At 53.6% G+C, this 16712-nt stretch overlaps 1 protein-coding gene across 1 annotated transcript in view; it reads right to left on the bottom strand.

The window, feature by feature from the left end:
• Positions 1–4470: 4470 nt before the first annotated feature.
• The window catches only part of LOC144954181 (solute carrier family 12 member 5-like), a 43496-nt gene continuing 31254 nt past the window's right edge, over positions 4471–16712 (bottom strand). Inside the window, exons 4-7 of the mRNA XM_078884739.1 lie at positions 15489–15730; positions 13007–13257; positions 4801–5042; positions 4471–4626 (exon numbers count right to left, since the gene is read on the bottom strand). Coding sequence (XP_078740865.1) covers positions 4471–4626; positions 4801–5042; positions 13007–13257; positions 15489–15730 — 891 coding nt within the window. The remainder of the gene's footprint in view (positions 4627–4800; positions 5043–13006; positions 13258–15488; positions 15731–16712) is intronic.

Genomic DNA, 16712 nt, shown 5'->3' with positions numbered 1-16712 from the left:
CACCCCCACCACCACCACCACCCCCACCCCCACCACCCCCACCACCACCCCCACCACCACCACCACCACCCCCCACCACCCCCACCAACCACCCCGCCAAGGAGGATACACACTAGCGAGGTGGTGGTGATGGCCATGATGGTGCCGATGGGGATCGACTTCTGAGCGTCCTTCAGATCTCCCGAGCGGTTGGAACCGGCCATGATGCCTGCAGCACAACAACAACAACAACCACTATCAGAACAACAACAACAACAACCACAACATAAAAAACAACAACAGCAACAACCACTATGAGAACAACTACAACAACAACCACAACATCAAGAACAACATATACAACAACCACAGCAACCATAACCACAACAACCATAGCAACATGCACAACAACAAACAACTAAAACAATCACAACAACAACCACAATAACCACATGCATCAACAACAACAACCACACCAACCACAACAAATAACTACGACAACCACATTAACAACAACCACAACAATCACAACCACAACAGCAACCACGACCATCGCAAAAACCACCCTAACCACAATAAGTGAGTGAGCGAGCGAGCGAGCGAGCGAGTGAGCGATCGATGAGTGAGTGAGTAAGTTAGTCAGTTAGTCAGTGAGTCAGTGAGTGAGCCAGTGAGTCAGTGAGTGAGTGAGTGAGTGAGTGAGCGAGTGAGTCAGTCAGTGAGTGAGTCAGTGAGTGAGCGAGCGAGCGAAGTGAGCGATCGAGTGAGTGAGTAAGTTAGTCAGTTAGTCAGTGAGTCAGTGAGTGAGCCAGTGAGTAAGTGAGTGAGCGAGTGAGTGAGTGAGCGATCGAGTGAGTGAGTAAGTTAGTCAGTTAGTCAGTGAGTCAGTGAGTGAGCCAGTGAGTCAGTGAGTGAGCGAGTGAGTGAGTGAGCGAGTGAGTCAGTCAGTGAGTGAGTCAGTGACGTGAGCGAGCGAGCGAGTAGTGAGCGATCGAGTGAGTGAGTAAGTTAGTCAGTTAGTCAGTGAGTCAGTGAGTGAGCCAGTGAGTAAGTGAGTGAGCGAGTGAGTGAGTGAGCGATCGAGTGAGTGAGTAAGTTAGTCAGTTAGTCAGTGAGTCAGTGAGTGAGCCAGTGAGTCAGTGAAGTGAGCGAGTGAGTGAGTGAGCGAGTGAGTCAGTCAGTGAGTGAGTCAGTGAGTGAGCGAGCGAGCGAGTGAGCGATCGAGTGAAGTGAGTAAGTTAGTCAGTTAGTCAGTGAGTCAGTGAGTGAGCCAGTGAGTAAGTGAGTGAGCGAAGTGAGTGAAGTGAGCGATCGAGTGAGTGAGTAAGTTAGTCAGTTAGTCAGTGAGTCAGTGAGTGAGCCAGTGAGTAAGTGAGTGAGCGAGTGAGTGAAGTGAGCGATCGAGTGAGTGAGTAAGTTAGTCAGTTAGTCAGTGAGTCAGTGAGTGAGCAGTGAGTGAGTCAGTGAGTGAGCGAGTGAGTGAGTGAGCGAGTGAGTCAGTCAGTGAGTGAGTCAGTGAGTGAAGCGAGCGAGCGAAGTGAGCGATCGAGTGAGTGAGTAAGTTAGTCAGTTAGTCAGTGAGTCAGTGAGTGAGCCAGTGAGTAAGTGAGTGAGCGAGTGAGTGAGTGAGCGATCGAGTGAGTGAGTAAGTTAGTCAGTTAGTCAGTGAGTCAGTGAGTGAGCCAGTGAGTCAGTGAGTGAGCGAAGCAAGCGAGCGAGTGAGCGATCGAGTGAGTGAGTAAGTTAGTCAGTTAGTCAGTGAGTCAGTGAGTGAGCCAGTGAGTAAGTGAGTGAGCGAGGTGAGTGAGTGAGCGAGTGAGTCAGTCAGTGAGTGAGTCAGTGAGTGAGCGAGCGAGCGAGTGAGCGATCGAGTGAGTGAGTAAGTTAGTCAGTTAGTCAGTGAGTCAGTGAGTGAGCCAGTGAGTAAGTGAGTGAGCGAGTGAGTGAGTGAGCGAGTGAGTCAGTCAGTGAGTGAGTCAGTGAGTGAGCGAGCGAGCGAGCGAGCGATCGAGTGAGTGAGTAAGTTAGTCAGTTAGTCAGTGAGTCAGTGAGTGAGCCAGTGAGTAAGTGAGTGAGCGAGTGAGTGAGTGAGCGAGTGAGTCAGTCAGTGAGTGAGTCAGTGAGTGAGCGAGCGAGCGAGTGAGCGATCGAGTGAGTGAGTAAGTTAGTCAGTTAGTCAGTGAGTCAGTGAGTGAGCCAGTGAGTAAGTGAGTGAGCGAGTGAGTGAGTGAGCGAGTGAGTCAGTCAGTGAGTGAGTCAGTGAGTGAGCGAGCGAGCGAGTGAGCGATCGAGTGAGTGAGTAAGTTAGTCAGTTAGTCAGTGAGTCAGTGAGTGAGCCAGTGAGTAAGTGAGTGAGCGAGTGAGTGAGTGAGCGAGTGAGTCAGTCAGTGAGTGAGTCAGTGAGTGAGCGAGCGAGCGAAGTGAGCGATCGAGTGAGTGAGTAAGTTAGTCAGTTAGTCAGTGAGTCAGTGAGTGAGCCAGTGAGTAAGTGAGTGAGCGAGTGAGTGAGTGAGCGAGTGAGTCAGTCAGTGAGTGAGTCAGTGAGTGAGCGAGCGAGCGAAGTGAGCGATCGAGTGAGTGAGTAAGTTAGTCAGTTAGTCAGTGAGTCAGTGAGTCAGTGAGTGAGCCAGTGAGTAAGTGAGTGAGCGAGTGAGTGAGTGAGCGAGTGAGTCAGTCAGTGAGTGAGTCAGTGAGTGAGCGAGCGAGCGAGTGAGCGATCGAGTGAGTGAGTAAGTTAGTCAGTTAGTCAGTGAGTCAGTGAGTGAGCCAGTGAGTAAGTGAGTGAGCGAGTGAGTGAGTGAGCGAGTGAGTCAGTCAGTGAGTGAGTCAGTGAGTGAGCGAGCGAGCGAGCGATCGAGTGAGTGAGTAAGTTAGTCAGTTAGTCAGTGAGTCAGTGAGTGAGCCAGTGAGTAAGTGAGTGAGCGAGTGAGTGAGTGAGCGAGTGAGTCAGTCAGTGAGTGAGTCAGTGAGTGAGCGAGCGAGCGATCGAGTGAGTGAGTAAGTTAGTCAGTTAGTCAGTGAGTCAGTGAGTGAGCCAGTGAGTAAGTGAGTGAGCGAGTGAGTGAGTGAGCGAGTGAGTCAGTGAGTGAGTGAGCGATGGAGTGAGTGAGCTGTGAGTGAGCGGTGTGTCCTGACCGGTGACGGAGGGGAAGAAGATGCCCACGAGGGCGGTGAAGGAGGTGGTGATGTCCGAGTAGACGTAGGGGAGGCTGTGAGTGAGCGAGTGAGTCAGTGAGTGAGCGAGCGAGTGAGTTAGTCAGTGAGCGAGCGAGCGAGCGAGCGAGTGAGTAAGTTAGTCAGTTAGTCAGTGAGTCAGTGAGTGAGTGAGCGATCAAGTGATTGAGTAAGTTAGTCAGTTAGTCAGTGAGTCAGTGAGTGAGCCAGTGAGCGATCGAGTCAGTGAGCGAGCGAGTGAGCGAATGAGCGAGCGAGCGAATGAGCGATCAAGTGAGCGAGCGAGTTAGCGAGCGAGTCAGTGAGTGAGTGAGCGATCAAGTGATTGAGTAAGTTAGTCAGTTAGTCAGTGAGTCAGTGAGTGAGCCAGTGAGCGATCGAGTCAGTGAGCGAGCGAGTGAGCGAATGAGCGAGCGAGCGAATGAGCGATCAAGTGAGCGAGCGAGTTAGCGAGCGAGTCAGTGAGTGAGTGAGCGAGCGGTGAGTGAGCGGTGCGTGCTGACCGGTGACGGAGGGGAAGAAGATGCCCACGAGGGCGGTGAAGGAGGTGGCGATGTCCGAGTAGACGTAGGGGAGGCTGTGAGTGAGTCAGTGAGCGAGCGAGTGAGCGAGTGAGTGAGTGAGTGAGTGAGTAAGTGAGCGAGTGAGTGAGTGATCAAGTGAGTGAGTGAGTGAGCGAGCGAGTGAGTGAATGAGCAAGCGAGCGAGTGAGTGAGTGAGTGAGTGAGTGAGTGAGCGAGCGAGTGAGTGAGCGAGTCAGCGAGCGAGCGGTGAGTGAGCGGTGCATGCTGACCGGTGACGGAGGGGAAGAAGATGCCCACGAGGGCGGTGAAGGAGGTGGCGATGTCCGAGTAGACGTAGGGGAGGCTGCGCTCTGCTCGCTCGCTCCCCGCGGCGCCCACGGAGCCCAGCGACGACTTCTCCAGACGGGCACCGCCAGCCGTGTAGGCACTCCACAGGTTCTCTACAACAACAACCACCACAACCACCACTACTTCAACAACTACAACAACAACCACCACTACAACAACTACCACCACCACCACAACCACCACTACAACAACCACCACTACAGAGTAGGCGCTCCACAGGTTCTCTATACAACCACCACAACCACAACAACCACAACTACAACCACCACAACCACCACTACAACCACCACAACCACCACCACAACCACTACCACCACCACAACCACCACCACTAGAGAGTAGGCACTCAACAGGTTCTCTACACTCACTCGCTCACTAATTCACAGACACTAGTAGGAGTCTGTCTCTCTCCCTCTCTCTCTCTCGTTCAATCCGGCCTTCACAGTCATTGGGGACAACCCCACACCCGGTCAGGACAGCCGACACTCTTCAAGACCCACAGCTTCGAAGAGGCAAAGACCCCGATGAGTTCCATCCCGGACTGTGGCAGCCCCGATTGCGGGTCGGGGCTCTGCCTTTTATCCTCGTCAGCGTGGCCAGGCTACCGACAAGTTCCATCCCGGATTGCGGCAGCCCTGATTGCGAGTCGGGGCTCTGCCTTTTATCCTCGCCAGCCTGGCCAGGCTACCGACAAGTTACATCCCGAAGTGCGGCAGCCCCGATTGCGAGTCGGGGCTCTGCCTTTTATCCTCCCCAGCGTGGCCAGGCTACCGACAAGTTCCATCCCGGATTGCGGCAGCCCCGATTGCGAGTCGGGGCTCTGCCTTTTATCCTCGCCAGCGTGGCCCAGGCTACCGACAAGTTCCATCCCGGAGTTCGGCAGCCCCGATTGCGAGTCGGGGCTCTGCCTTTTATCCTCCCCAGCGTGGCCCAGGCTACCGACAAGTTCCGGCCCGGATTGCGGCAGCCCCGATTGCGAGTCGGGGCTCGCCTTTGATCTTCGCCAGCGTGGCCAGGCTACGCCCTCGGCCCTCTGGATCCCCCCAGGAGGCTCCGGGCTTCGCCCACGAGTCCAATTGGAAGAACGGGCTGCTACCCCCAATGCCGTTCTCTAACGGTCCCAAACGCTAAGCGCTTCAGTGACTAGTTCGATGTTCACTCCACACCAGAGGTCGCAAATGGGTTTTGATTCAGTTTAACACTTTGCTTTCGCGACCAATATTATTCATAATCAACGTTGTTGGGTTTAGATCGCGTTATTTATAAATGTGTCGTAACCCTCCACCACCCGACAGGGCCAATCAGTAAAGAAGTGTCACGTTGACAAAAAGACAAAATAGTTCACTGCTTTAGCCCACCGGTGTGTTGAAGCGTGAAACCACATCATTTACAATTTGAGTACGACTGCGACGTTTCGCTGGTAATTGCATCCAGCATCATCGGGCAATTCGCCAGAATAGTGAGGCTCTGCTCTGTCTCCCGTTCTTATATAGAGCAGCAGCTGCAGGGTGACGTCATCATTAACTCATTAACTCATCAGGTGCAACGATTTGAGGGGGGGGGGGGGGGGGTTATTGTAATTGATTCCTTACCCTTACCCGTACCCGGCCGCACCAGGGTCGCAAATGGGTACCTGTACCCGGCCGGGTACGGGTACCCGTTCCCTACCTGTACCCTACCCGAAATGAGTGACAACCGGTGACTCACCAGTGACTCACGGCCTACCCGTACCCGTACCTGGCCGTACCCGTACCCTACCCGTACCCGGCCGGGTATCGGGTAGGGTACGGGTATCGGGTACCCGATTGCGACCTCTGGGATGAAGCCACGTTGCAGGCGCGGGTGGGTTGATTCTAGGAACTTGAATTGTGAGAAGAGACAAGACGTTGGGAAATGAGTGACAAACGGCGACTCACCAGTGACTCACGGCCTACCCGTACCCGGCCGCACCAGGGTCGCAAACGGGTACCCGTACCCGTACCTGGCTGGGTACGGGTAGCCGGGTATTGGGTAGGGTACGGGTATCGGGTACCCGGTTGCGACCTCTGCTCCACAACCACAACAACAACCACCACTACAACAACCAGCACAACAACCACCACAACAACAATCACAACAACCACTACAGAGTAGCCATTCCACAGGTTCTATACACAACCACAACAACAACAACCGCCATTCGCCACTAAGTGGCGGTGACGTCACCACGACGCTTGTGCCAGGCTAGGTGCACGTTGAGGCCACGTGACGTGTCGAACGCCCGCTGGCGGGAGGTCACGGGGCAGTCTCAGCAGGTGCCACGGGTCGACTGACTGAGATGAGTGGCTGATGCACCACCTGTGCCCCCTACTGTGCCAACTTGCTGTGCTTTAGCCACCCGGTGCTTAACTCGTTGTTGTGAGCATCGCTCCTCTGCCCTCTGTTCTTGTTGGAGGGCGACTGCCTCCAACTGCCCAGTAGCAGCGTCCTTCACGAGCCTCCTCCACAGAGGCCGATCTTGACACCACTGGTACCAGTCATCGGCAAGTCCACTCAGCTCCACGTCCTCCTGTACCATGTCACTCCATCTCTTCTCTAGCCCGTGCCGCGCCCGTTTAGCCCCCTCAATCCGGCCAAACAAAAGCTGTTTAGGCATGCGGTGGCTGGGCATGCAGGCTACATGAGTAGGTGAGTGAGTAGGTGAGTAAGTAGGTGAGTAGCTAGGTAGGTGGGTGAGTAGGTGGGTGAGTAGGTGAGTGAATAGGTGAGTGAGTAGGTGAGTGGCTAGCTAGGTGGGTGAGTAGGTGAGTAGGTGAGTGTGTAGGTGAGTGAGTAGGTGAGTAAGTAGGTGAGTAGCTAGGTAGGTGGGTGAGTAGGTGAGTGTGTAGGTGAGTGAGTAGGTGAGTAAGTAGGTGAGTAGCTAGGTAGGTGGGTGAGTAGGTGGGTGAGTAGGTGAGTGAGTAGGTGAGTGAGTAGGTGAGTGGCTAGCTAGGTGGGTGAGTAGGTGAGTGTGTAGGTGAGTGGCTAGCTAGGTGGGTGAGTAGGTGAGTAGGTGAGTGTGTAGGTGAGTGAGTAGGTGAGTAAGTAGGTGAGTAGCTAGGTAGGTGGGTGAGTAGGTGGGTGAGTAGGTGAGTGAGTAGGTGAGTGAGTAGGCGAGTGGCTAGCTAGGTGGGTGAGTAGGTGAGTGTGTAGGTGAGTGGCTAGCTAGGTGGGTGAGTAGGTGAGTAGGTGAGTGTGTAGGTGAGTGAGTAGGTGAGTAAGTAGGTGAGTAGCTAGGTAGGTGGGTGAGTAGGTGGGTGAGTAGGTGAGTGAGTAGGTGAGTGAGTAGGCGAGTGGCTAGCTAGGTGGGTGAGTAGGTGAGTGTGTAGGTGAGTGGCTAGCTAGGTGGGTGAGTAGGTGAGTAGGTGAGTGTGTAGGTGAGTGAGTAGGTGAGTAAGTAGGTGAGTAGCTAGGTAGGTGGGTGAGTAGGTGGGTGAGTAGGTGAGTGAGTAGGTGAGTGAGTAGGTGAGTAAGTAGGTGAGTGAGTAGGCGAGTGGCTAGCTAGGTGGGTGAGTAGGTGAGTGTGTAGGTGAGTGAGTAGGTGGGTGAGTAGGTGAGTAAGTAGGTGAGTAGCTAGGTAGGTGGGTGAGTAGGTGGGTGAGTAGGTGAGTGAGTAGGTGAGTGAGTAGGCGAGTGGCTAGCTAGGTGGGTGAGTAGGTGAGTAGGTGAGTGTGTAGGTGAGTGAGTAGGTGAGTAAGTAGGTGAGTAGCTAGGTAGGTGGGTGAGTAGGTGGGTGAGTAGGTGAGTGAGTAGGTGAGTGAGTAGGCGAGTGGCTAGCTAGGTGGGTGAGTAGGTGAGTGTGTAGGTGAGTGGCTAGCTAGGTGGGTGAGTAGGTGAGTAGGTGAGTGTGTAGGTGAGTGAGTAGGTGAGTAAGTAGGTGAGTAGCTAGGTAGGTGGGTGAGTAGGTGGGTGAGTAGGTGAGTGAGTAGGTGAGTGAGTAGGTGAGTGGCTAGCTAGGTGGGTGAGTAGGTGAGTGTGTAGGTGAGTGGCTAGCTAGGTGGGTGAGTAGGTGAGTGTGTAGGTGAGTGAGTAGGTGAGCGAGTAGGTGAGTAGCCAGGTAGGTGAGTGAGTAGGTGGGTGAGTAGGTGAGTAGCTAGGTAGGTGGATGAGTAGGTGGGTGAGTAGGTGAGTGAGTAGGTGAGTGAGTAGGTGGGTGAGTAGGTGAGTAAGTAGGTGAGTGAGTAGGTGAGCGCGTATCGAGTACCGATGATGATGCCGCTGGCCACGCCGGGGATGCCCTGCAGCTCGGTCACGTTGTTCAGGGTGAAGTACTCGCTGCAGGTCGCGTTGAGTAGGTAGGTGGGTGAGTAGGTGAGTAAGTAGGTGAGTAGGTGGGTGAGTAGGTGAGTAGCCAGGTAGGTTAGTAGGTGAGTGAGTAGGTGAGTAGGTGAGTGAGTAGGTGAGTGAGTAGATGAGCGAGTAGGTGAGTAGCTAGCCAGGTAGGTGAGTGTGTAGGTGAGTGTGTAGATGAGTGAGTAGGTGAGTAGGTGAGTGAGTAGGTGAGTAGGTGAGTGAGTAGGTGAGTGAGTAGGTGAGTGAGTAGGTGAGTGATTAGGTGAGTAGTTGAGTGTGTAGGTGGGTGCGTAGGTGGGTGAGTAGGTAAGTGAGTAAGTGAGTAGGTGAGTAGGTGAGTGAGTAGGTGAGTAGGTGAGTGAGTAGGTGAGTGAGTAGGTGAGTGAGTAGGTGAGTGATTAGGTGAGTAGTTGAGTGTGTAGGTGAGTGAGTAGGTGAGTGGCTAGCTAGGTGAGTGTGTAGTTGAGTAGGTGAGTAGGTGAGTAGGTGAGTAGCCAGGTAGGTGAGCGAGTGAGTGAGTGAGTAGGTGAGTAAGTAGGTAAGTAGGTGGGTGAGTAGGTGAGTAGCCAGGTAGGTGAGTAGGTGAGTGAGTAGGTGAGTGGGTAGGTGAGTGGGTAGGTGAGTAGGTGAGTAGCTAGCCAGGTAGGTGAGTAGGTGAGTGAGTAGGTGAGTGAGTAGGTGAGTAAGTAGGTGAGTAGGTGAGTGAGTAGGTGAGTGAGTAGGTAGGTGAGTAGGTGAGTGAGTAGGTGAGTAGGTGAGTGGCTAGCTAGGTGAGTAGGTGAGTGAGTAGGTGAGTGTGTAGGTGAATAAGTAGGTGAGTGTGTAGGTGAGTGGCTAGCTAGGTGAGTGAGTAGGTGAGTGTGTAGGTGAGTGGCTAGCTAGGTGGGTGAGTAGGTGAGTAGGTGAGTGTGTAGGTGAGTGAGTAGGTGAGTAAGTAGGTGAGTAGCTAGGTAGGTGGGTGAGTAGGTGGGTGAGTAGGTGAGTGAGTAGGTGAGTGAGTAGGCGAGTGGCTAGCTAGGTGGGTGAGTAGGTGAGTGTGTAGGTGAGTGAGTAGGTGGGTGAGTAGGTGAGTAAGTAGGTGAGTAGCTAGGTAGGTGGGTGAGTAGGTGGGTGAGTAGGTGAGTGAGTAGGTGAGTGAGTAGGCGAGTGGCTAGCTAGGTGGGTGAGTAGGTGAGTGTGTAGGTGAGTGGCTAGCTAGGTGGGTGAGTAGGTGAGTAGGTGAGTGTGTAGGTGAGTGAGTAGGTGAGTAAGTAGGTGAGTAGCTAGGTAGGTGGGTGAGTAGGTGGGTGAGTAGGTGAGTGAGTAGGTGAGTGAGTAGGCGAGTGGCTAGCTAGGTGGGTGAGTAGGTGAGTGTGTAGGTGAGTGGCTAGCTAGGTGGGTGAGTAGGTGAGTAGGTGAGTGTGTAGGTGAGTGAGTAGGTGAGTAAGTAGGTGAGTAGCTAGGTAGGTGGGTGAGTAGGTGGGTGAGTAGGTGAGTGAGTAGGTGAGTGAGTAGGCGAGTGGCTAGCTAGGTGGGTGAGTAGGTGAGTGTGTAGGTGAGTGAGTAGGTGGGTGAGTAGGTGAGTAAGTAGGTGAGTAGCTAGGTAGGTGGGTGAGTAGGTGGGTGAGTAGGTGAATGAGTAGGTGAGTGAGTAGGCGAGTGGCTAGCTAGGTGGGTGAGTAGGTGAGTAGGTGAGTGTGTAGGTGAGTGAGTAGGTGAGTAAGTAGGTGAGTAGCTAGGTAGGTGGGTGAGTAGGTGGGTGAGTAGGTGAGTGAGTAGGTGAGTGAGTAGGCGAGTGGCTAGCTAGGTGGGTGAGTAGGTGAGTGTGTAGGTGAGTGGCTAGCTAGGTGGGTGAGTAGGTGAGTAGGTGAGTGTGTAGGTGAGTGAGTAGGTGAGTAAGTAGGTGAGTAGCTAGGTAGGTGGGTGAGTAGGTGGGTGAGTAGGTGAGTGAGTAGGTGAGTGAGTAGGCGAGTGGCTAGCTAGGTGGGTGAGTAGGTGAGTGTGTAGGTGAGTGAGTAGGTGGGTGAGTAGGTGAGTAAGTAGGTGAGTAGCTAGGTAGGTGGGTGAGTAGGTGGGTGAGTAGGTGAGTGAGTAGGTGAGTGAGTAGGTGAGTGGCTAGCTAGGTGGGTGAGTAGGTGAGTAGGTGAGTGTGTAGGTGAGTGAGTAGGTGAGTAAGTAGGTGAGTAGCTAGGTAGGTGGGTGAGTAGGTGGGTGAGTAGGTGAGTGAGTAGGTGAGCGAGTAGGTGAGTGGCTAGCTAGGTGGGTGAGTAGGTGAGTAGGTGAGTGTGTAGGTGAGTGAGTAGGTGAGTGGCTAGCTAGGTGGGTGAGTAGGTGAGTGTGTAGGTGAGTGGCTAGCTAGGTGGGTGAGTAGGTGAGTGTGTAGGTGAGTGAGTAGGTGAGCGAGTAGGTGAGTAGCCAGGTAGGTGAGTGAGTAGGTGGGTGAGTAGGTGAGTAGCTAGGTAGGTGGATGAGTAGGTGGGTGAGTAGGTGAGTGAGTAGGTGAGTGAGTAGGTGGGTGAGTAGGTGAGTAAGTAGGTGAGTGAGTAGGTGAGCGCGTATCGAGTACCGATGATGATGCCGCTGGCCACGCCGGGGATGCCCTGCAGCTCGGTCACGTTGTTCAGGGTGAAGTACTCGCTGCAGGTCGCGTTGAGTAGGTAGGTGGGTGAGTAGGTGAGTAAGTAGGTGAGTAGGTGGGTGAGTAGGTGAGTGAGTAGATGAGCGAGTAGGTGAGTAGCTAGCCAGGTAGGTGAGTGTGTAGGTGAGTGTGTAGATGAGTGAGTAGGTGAGTAGGTGAGTGAGTAGGTGAGTAGGTGAGTGAGTAGGTGAGTGAGTAGGTGAGTGAGTAGGTGAGTGATTAGGTGAGTAGTTGAGTGTGTAGGTGGGTGCGTAGGTGGGTGAGTAGGTAAGTGAGTAAGTGAGTAGGTGAGTAGGTGAGTGAGTAGGTGAGTAGGTGAGTGAGTAGGTGAGTGAGTAGGTGAGTGAGTAGGTGAGTGATTAGGTGAGTAGTTGAGTGTGTAGGTGAGTGAGTAGGTGAGTGGCTAGCTAGGTGAGTGTGTAGTTGAGTAGGTGAGTAGGTGAGTAGGTGAGTAGCCAGGTAGGTGAGCGAGTGAGTCAGTGAGTAGGTGAGTAAGTAGGTAAGTAGGTGGGTGAGTAGGTGAGTAGCCAGGTAGGTGAGTAGGTGAGTGAGTAGGTGAGTGGGTAGGTGAGTGGGTAGGTGAGTAGGTGAGTAGCTAGCCAGGTAGGTGAGTAGGTGAGTGAGTAGGTGAGTGAGTAGGTGAGTAAGTAGGTGAGTAGGTGAGTGAGTAGGTGAGTGAGTAGGTAGGTGAGTAGGTGAGTGAGTAGGTGAGTAGGTGAGTGGCTAGCTAGGTGAGTAGGTGAGTGAGTAGGTGAGTGTGTAGGTGAATAAGTAGGTGAGTGTGTAGGTGAGTGGCTAGCTAGGTGAGTGAGTAGGTGAGTGTGTAGGTGAGTAAGTAGGTGAGTGAGTAGGTGAGTGGCTAGCTAGGTGAGTGAGTAGGTGAGTAAGTAAGTAGGTGAGTGAGTGGGTGAGTAGGTGAGTGAGTAGGTGAGTAGCCAGGTAGGTGAGTAGGTGAGTGAGTAGGTGAGTGGGTAGGTGAGTGGGTAGGTGAGTAGGTGAGTAGCTAGCCAGGAAGGTGAGTAGGTGAGTGAGTAGGTGAGTGTGTAGGTGAATAAGTAGGTGAGTGTGTAGGTGAGTGGCTAGCTAGGTGAGTGAGTAGGTGAGTGTGTAGGTGAGTAAGTAGGTGAGTGAGTAGGTGAGTGAGTAGGTGAGTGGCTAGCTAGGTGAGTGAGTAGGTGAGTAAGTAAGTAGGTGAGTGAGTGGGTGAGTAGGTGAGTGTGTAGGTGGGTGAGTAGGTGAGTGAGTAGGTGAGTGAGTAGGTGAGTGAGTAGGTGATTGGCTAGCTAGGTGAATGAGTAGGTGAGTAAGTAAGTAGGTGAGTGAGTGGGTGAGTAGGTGAGTGAGTAGGTGAGTAAGTAGGTGAGTGAGTAGGTGAGTGAGTAGGTGATTGGCTAGCTAGGTGAATGAGTAGGTGAGTAAGTAAGTAGGTGAGTGAGTGGGTGAGTAGGTGAGTGTGTAGGTGGGTGAGTAGGTGAGTGAGTAGGTGAGTGAGTAGGTGAGTAGCCAGGTAGGTGAGTGAGTAGGTGGGTGAGTAGGTGAGTGTGTAGGTGAGTAGGTGGGTGAGTAGGTGAGTAGCCAGGTAGGTGAGTAGGTGAGCGAGTACCGATGATGATGCCGCTGGCCACGCCGGGGATGCCCTGCAGCTCGGTCACGTTGTTCAGGGTGAAGTACTCGCTGCAGGTCGCGTTGAGTAGGTAGGTGGGTGAGTAGGTGAGTGAGTAGGTGAGTAGGTGGGTGAGTAGGTGAGTAGCCAGGTAGGTTAGTAGGTGAGTGAGTAGGTGAGTAGGTGAGTGAGTAGGTGAGTGAGTAGATGAGCGAGTAGGTGAGTAGCTAGCCAGGTAGGTGAGTGTGTAGGTGAGTGTGTAGATGAGTGAGTAGGTGAGTAGGTGAGTGAGTAGGTGAGTGTGTAGGTGAGTGAGTAGGTGAGTGGCTAGCTAGGTGAGTGTGTAGTTGAGTAGGTGAGTAGGTGAGTAGGTGAGTAGCCAGGTAGGTGAGTGAGTGAGTGAGTGTGTAGGTGAGTAGCTAGCCAGGTAGGTGAGCGCGTATCGAGTACCGATGATGATGCCGCTGGCCACGCCGGGGATGCCCTGCAGCTCGGTCACGTTGTTCAGGGTGAAGTACTCGCTGCAGGTCGCGTTGAGAAACTCCGAATCGCAGAAACTCCGCCAGAGACGCGTGGTCCGCACCAGCGGGCCCAGCGGGCCCGTGGTGGTGTTGGGGGATTCCGAGCCCGTCACCGTCACCGTCTTGGCACAGACGTCAAAGTCGTTGCGGTTGAGGGTGCGGTTACCAAGCATGCAGATCCTGTGGGGGGGGGGGGGGGTGGGTGGGGGTGAGGGGGTCAGTGGGTCGGTAATGTGGTGAGTGGGTTTTGTGGGTGGGTGAGTGGGTGAGTGGGTGAGTGGGTGGGTGAGTGGGTGAGTGGGTTATTGGGTGGGTGGGTGGGTGAGTGGGTGGGTGGGTGAGTGGGTGGGTGGGTGAGTGGGTTATTGGGTGGGTGGGTGGGTGAGTGGGTGGGTGGGTGAGTGGGTTATTGGGTGGGTGGGTGGGTAAGTGGGTGGGTGGGTGGGTGAGTGGGTGAGTGGGTGGGTGGGTGAGTGGGTAAGTGGGTGGGTGGGTGGGTGAGTGGGTGAGTGGGTGGGTGGGTGAGTGGGTGAGTGGGTGAGTGGGTGAGTGAGTGGGTGGGTGGGTGGGTGATTGGGTGAATGGGTGAGTGGGTGGGTGAGTGGATGGGTGGGTTATTGGGTGGGTGGGTGGGTGAGTGACTGAGCGTGTGAGTGAGTGATTGTCTGAGTGAGTGAGTCAGTATGTGAGCGTGTGACTGAGTGACTGAGCGTGTGACCGAGTGAGTGACCAAGTGTCTGAGTGACTGTGTGAGTGAGTGATTGTCTGAGTGTGTGAGTGACTGAGTGAGTGACTGAGTGTCTGAGTGATTGAGTGTGTGAGTGAGTGACTGTGTGAGTGAGTGTGTGAGTGAGTGTCTGAGTGAGTGTGTGAGTGACTGAGTGAGTGACTGAGTGACTGACCGAGTGACTGACTGAGCGTGTGACCGAGTGAGTGACCAAGTGTCTGAGTGACTGTGTGAGTGAGTGATTGTCTGAGTGTGTGAGTGACTGAGTGAGTGACTGAGTGACTGACCGAGTGACTGACTGAGCATGTGACCGAGTGAGTGACCAAGTGTCTGAGTGACTGTGTGAGTGAGTGATTGTCTGAGTGTGTGAGTGACTGAGTGAGTGACTGAGTGACTGACCGAGTGACTGACTGAGCGTGTGACCGAGTGAGTGACCAAGTGTCTGAGTGACTGTGTGAGTGAGTGATTGTCTGAGTGTGTGAGTGACTGAGTGAGTGTCTGAGTGACCGAGTGAGTGACCAAGTGTCTGAGTGACTGTGTGAGTGAGTGATTGTCTGAGCGTGTGACTGCGTGACTGAGTGAGTGACCAAGTGTCTGAGTGACTGACTGAGCGACTGACCGAGTGAGTGACCGAGTGTCTGAGTGATTGTCTGAGCGTGTGACTGCGTGACTGAGTGAGTGACCAAGTGTCTGAGTGACTGACTGAGCGACTGACCGAGTGAGTGACCGAGTGTCTGAGTGAGTGACTGAGCGTGTGACTGAGTGACTGAGTGAGTGACCAAGTGTCTGAGTGAGTGACTGAGCGACTGACCGAGTGAGTGACCGAGTGTCTGAGTGACTGTGTGAGTGAGTGATTGTCTGAGCGTGTGACTGCGTGACTGAGTGAGTGACCAAGTGTCTGAGTGACTGACTGAGCGACTGACCGAGTGAGTGACCGAGTGTCTGAGTGATTGTCTAAGCGTGTGACTGCGTGACTGAGTGAGTGACCAAGTGTCTGAGTGACTGACTGAGCGAGTGACCGAGCGAGTGACCGAGTGTCTGCGCTCGCTCGCTCGCTCGCTGCAACTCACGGGAACTCTGGCGGAGCGAACGCCGTCTTGATGACGCCGAGTGAGTGGATGGGCGAGTGAGTGTGTGAGTGAGTGAGTGTGTGAGTGAGTATGTGAGTGAGTGAGTGGTGAGTGAGTGAGTGTGTGAGTGATTGAGTGAGTGGTGAGTGGTGAGTGAGTGTGTGAGTGAGTGAGTGTGTGAGTGAGTATGTGAGTGAGTGGTGAGTGAGTGAGTGGTGAGTGAGTGGTGAGTGAGTGTGTGAGTGGTGAGTGAGTGTGTGAGTGAGTGAGTGAGTGGTGAGTGAGTGTGTGAGTGAGTGAGTGGTGAGTGAGTGGTGAGTGAGTGTGTGGTGAGTGAGTGGTGAGTGAGTGTGTGAGTGAGTGAGTGAGTGGTGAGTGAGTGGTGAGTGACTGTGTGAGTGAGTGATTGTCTGAGTGTGTGAGTGACTGAGTGAGTGTCTGAGTGACCGAGTGAGTGACCAAGTGTCTGAGTGACTGTGTGAGTGAGTGATTGTCTGAGCGTGTGACTGAGTGACTGAGTGAGTGACTGAGTGAGTGACTGAGTGAGTGTCTGAGTGACCGAGTGAGTGACTGACCGAGTGAGTGACCAAGTGCGCTCGCTCGCTGCAACTCACGGGAACTCTGGCGGAGCGAACGCCGTCTTGATGACGCCGGCGTAGATCGCGAAGATGGACAGGATGACGCAGAGGAGGAAGAGTGACGCGAACTTGTTCACGTACTTGACGCCCACGAACACCACGATGGCCATGAAGGCGAGGAACGCGGTGCCGTACACACGCATGTTGTTGAGCATCGCCTCCGCCTCGCCAGACACGTCGGCCGCTCGGAAAATCGCCGCGCTCGGAGCGATGTAGGTCTGACAAGGGGAAGGCGACACGCGGACACACGCGGGAAGGTACATCGCACGGACACACGCACACAGGTACGTAGATCACACACGTGGATAGGTACAGCACACACACGCAGGTACATCACACACACACACACAGGTACATCACACACACACACACAGGTACATCACACACACACACACAGGTACATCACACACACACACACAGGTACATCACACACTCACACAGGTACATCACACACACACACACACAGGTACATCACACACACACACACAGGTACATCACACACTCACACACAGGTACATCACACACACTCACACAGGTACATCACACACACACACACAGGTACATCACACACACACACACACAGGTACATCACACACACACACACAGGTACATCACACACTCACACACAGGTACATCACACACTCACACACAGGTACATCACACACTCACACACATGTACATCACACACACTCACACACAGGTACATCACACACACACACACACAGGTACATCACACACACACACACACACACAGGTACATCACACACACACACACAGGTACATCACACACACACAGGTACATCACACACACACACACACAGGTACATCACACACACACACACACAGGTACATCACACACTCACACACAGGTACATCACACTCACACACAGGTACATCACACACACACACACAGGTACATCACACACACACACACAGGTACATCACACACTCACACACAGGTACATCACACACTCACACACAGGTACATCACACACACACACACATGTACATCACACACACACACAGGTACATCACACACACACACACATGTACATCACACACTCACACACAGGTACATCACACACTCACACAGGTACATCACACACACACACACACACAGGTACATCACACACACACACAGGTACATCACACACACACACACAGGTACATCACATACTCACACACAGGTACATCACACAC

This window comes from Lampetra fluviatilis, unplaced genomic scaffold (assembly GCF_964198595.1).
Source record: "Lampetra fluviatilis unplaced genomic scaffold, kcLamFluv1.1 SCAFFOLD_462, whole genome shotgun sequence".
NCBI classification, from domain to species: Eukaryota; Metazoa; Chordata; class Hyperoartia; order Petromyzontiformes; family Petromyzontidae; genus Lampetra; species Lampetra fluviatilis.
Note: the sequence above shows the minus strand (reverse complement) of the source record. Positions and strands in the feature narration are given on the sequence as shown.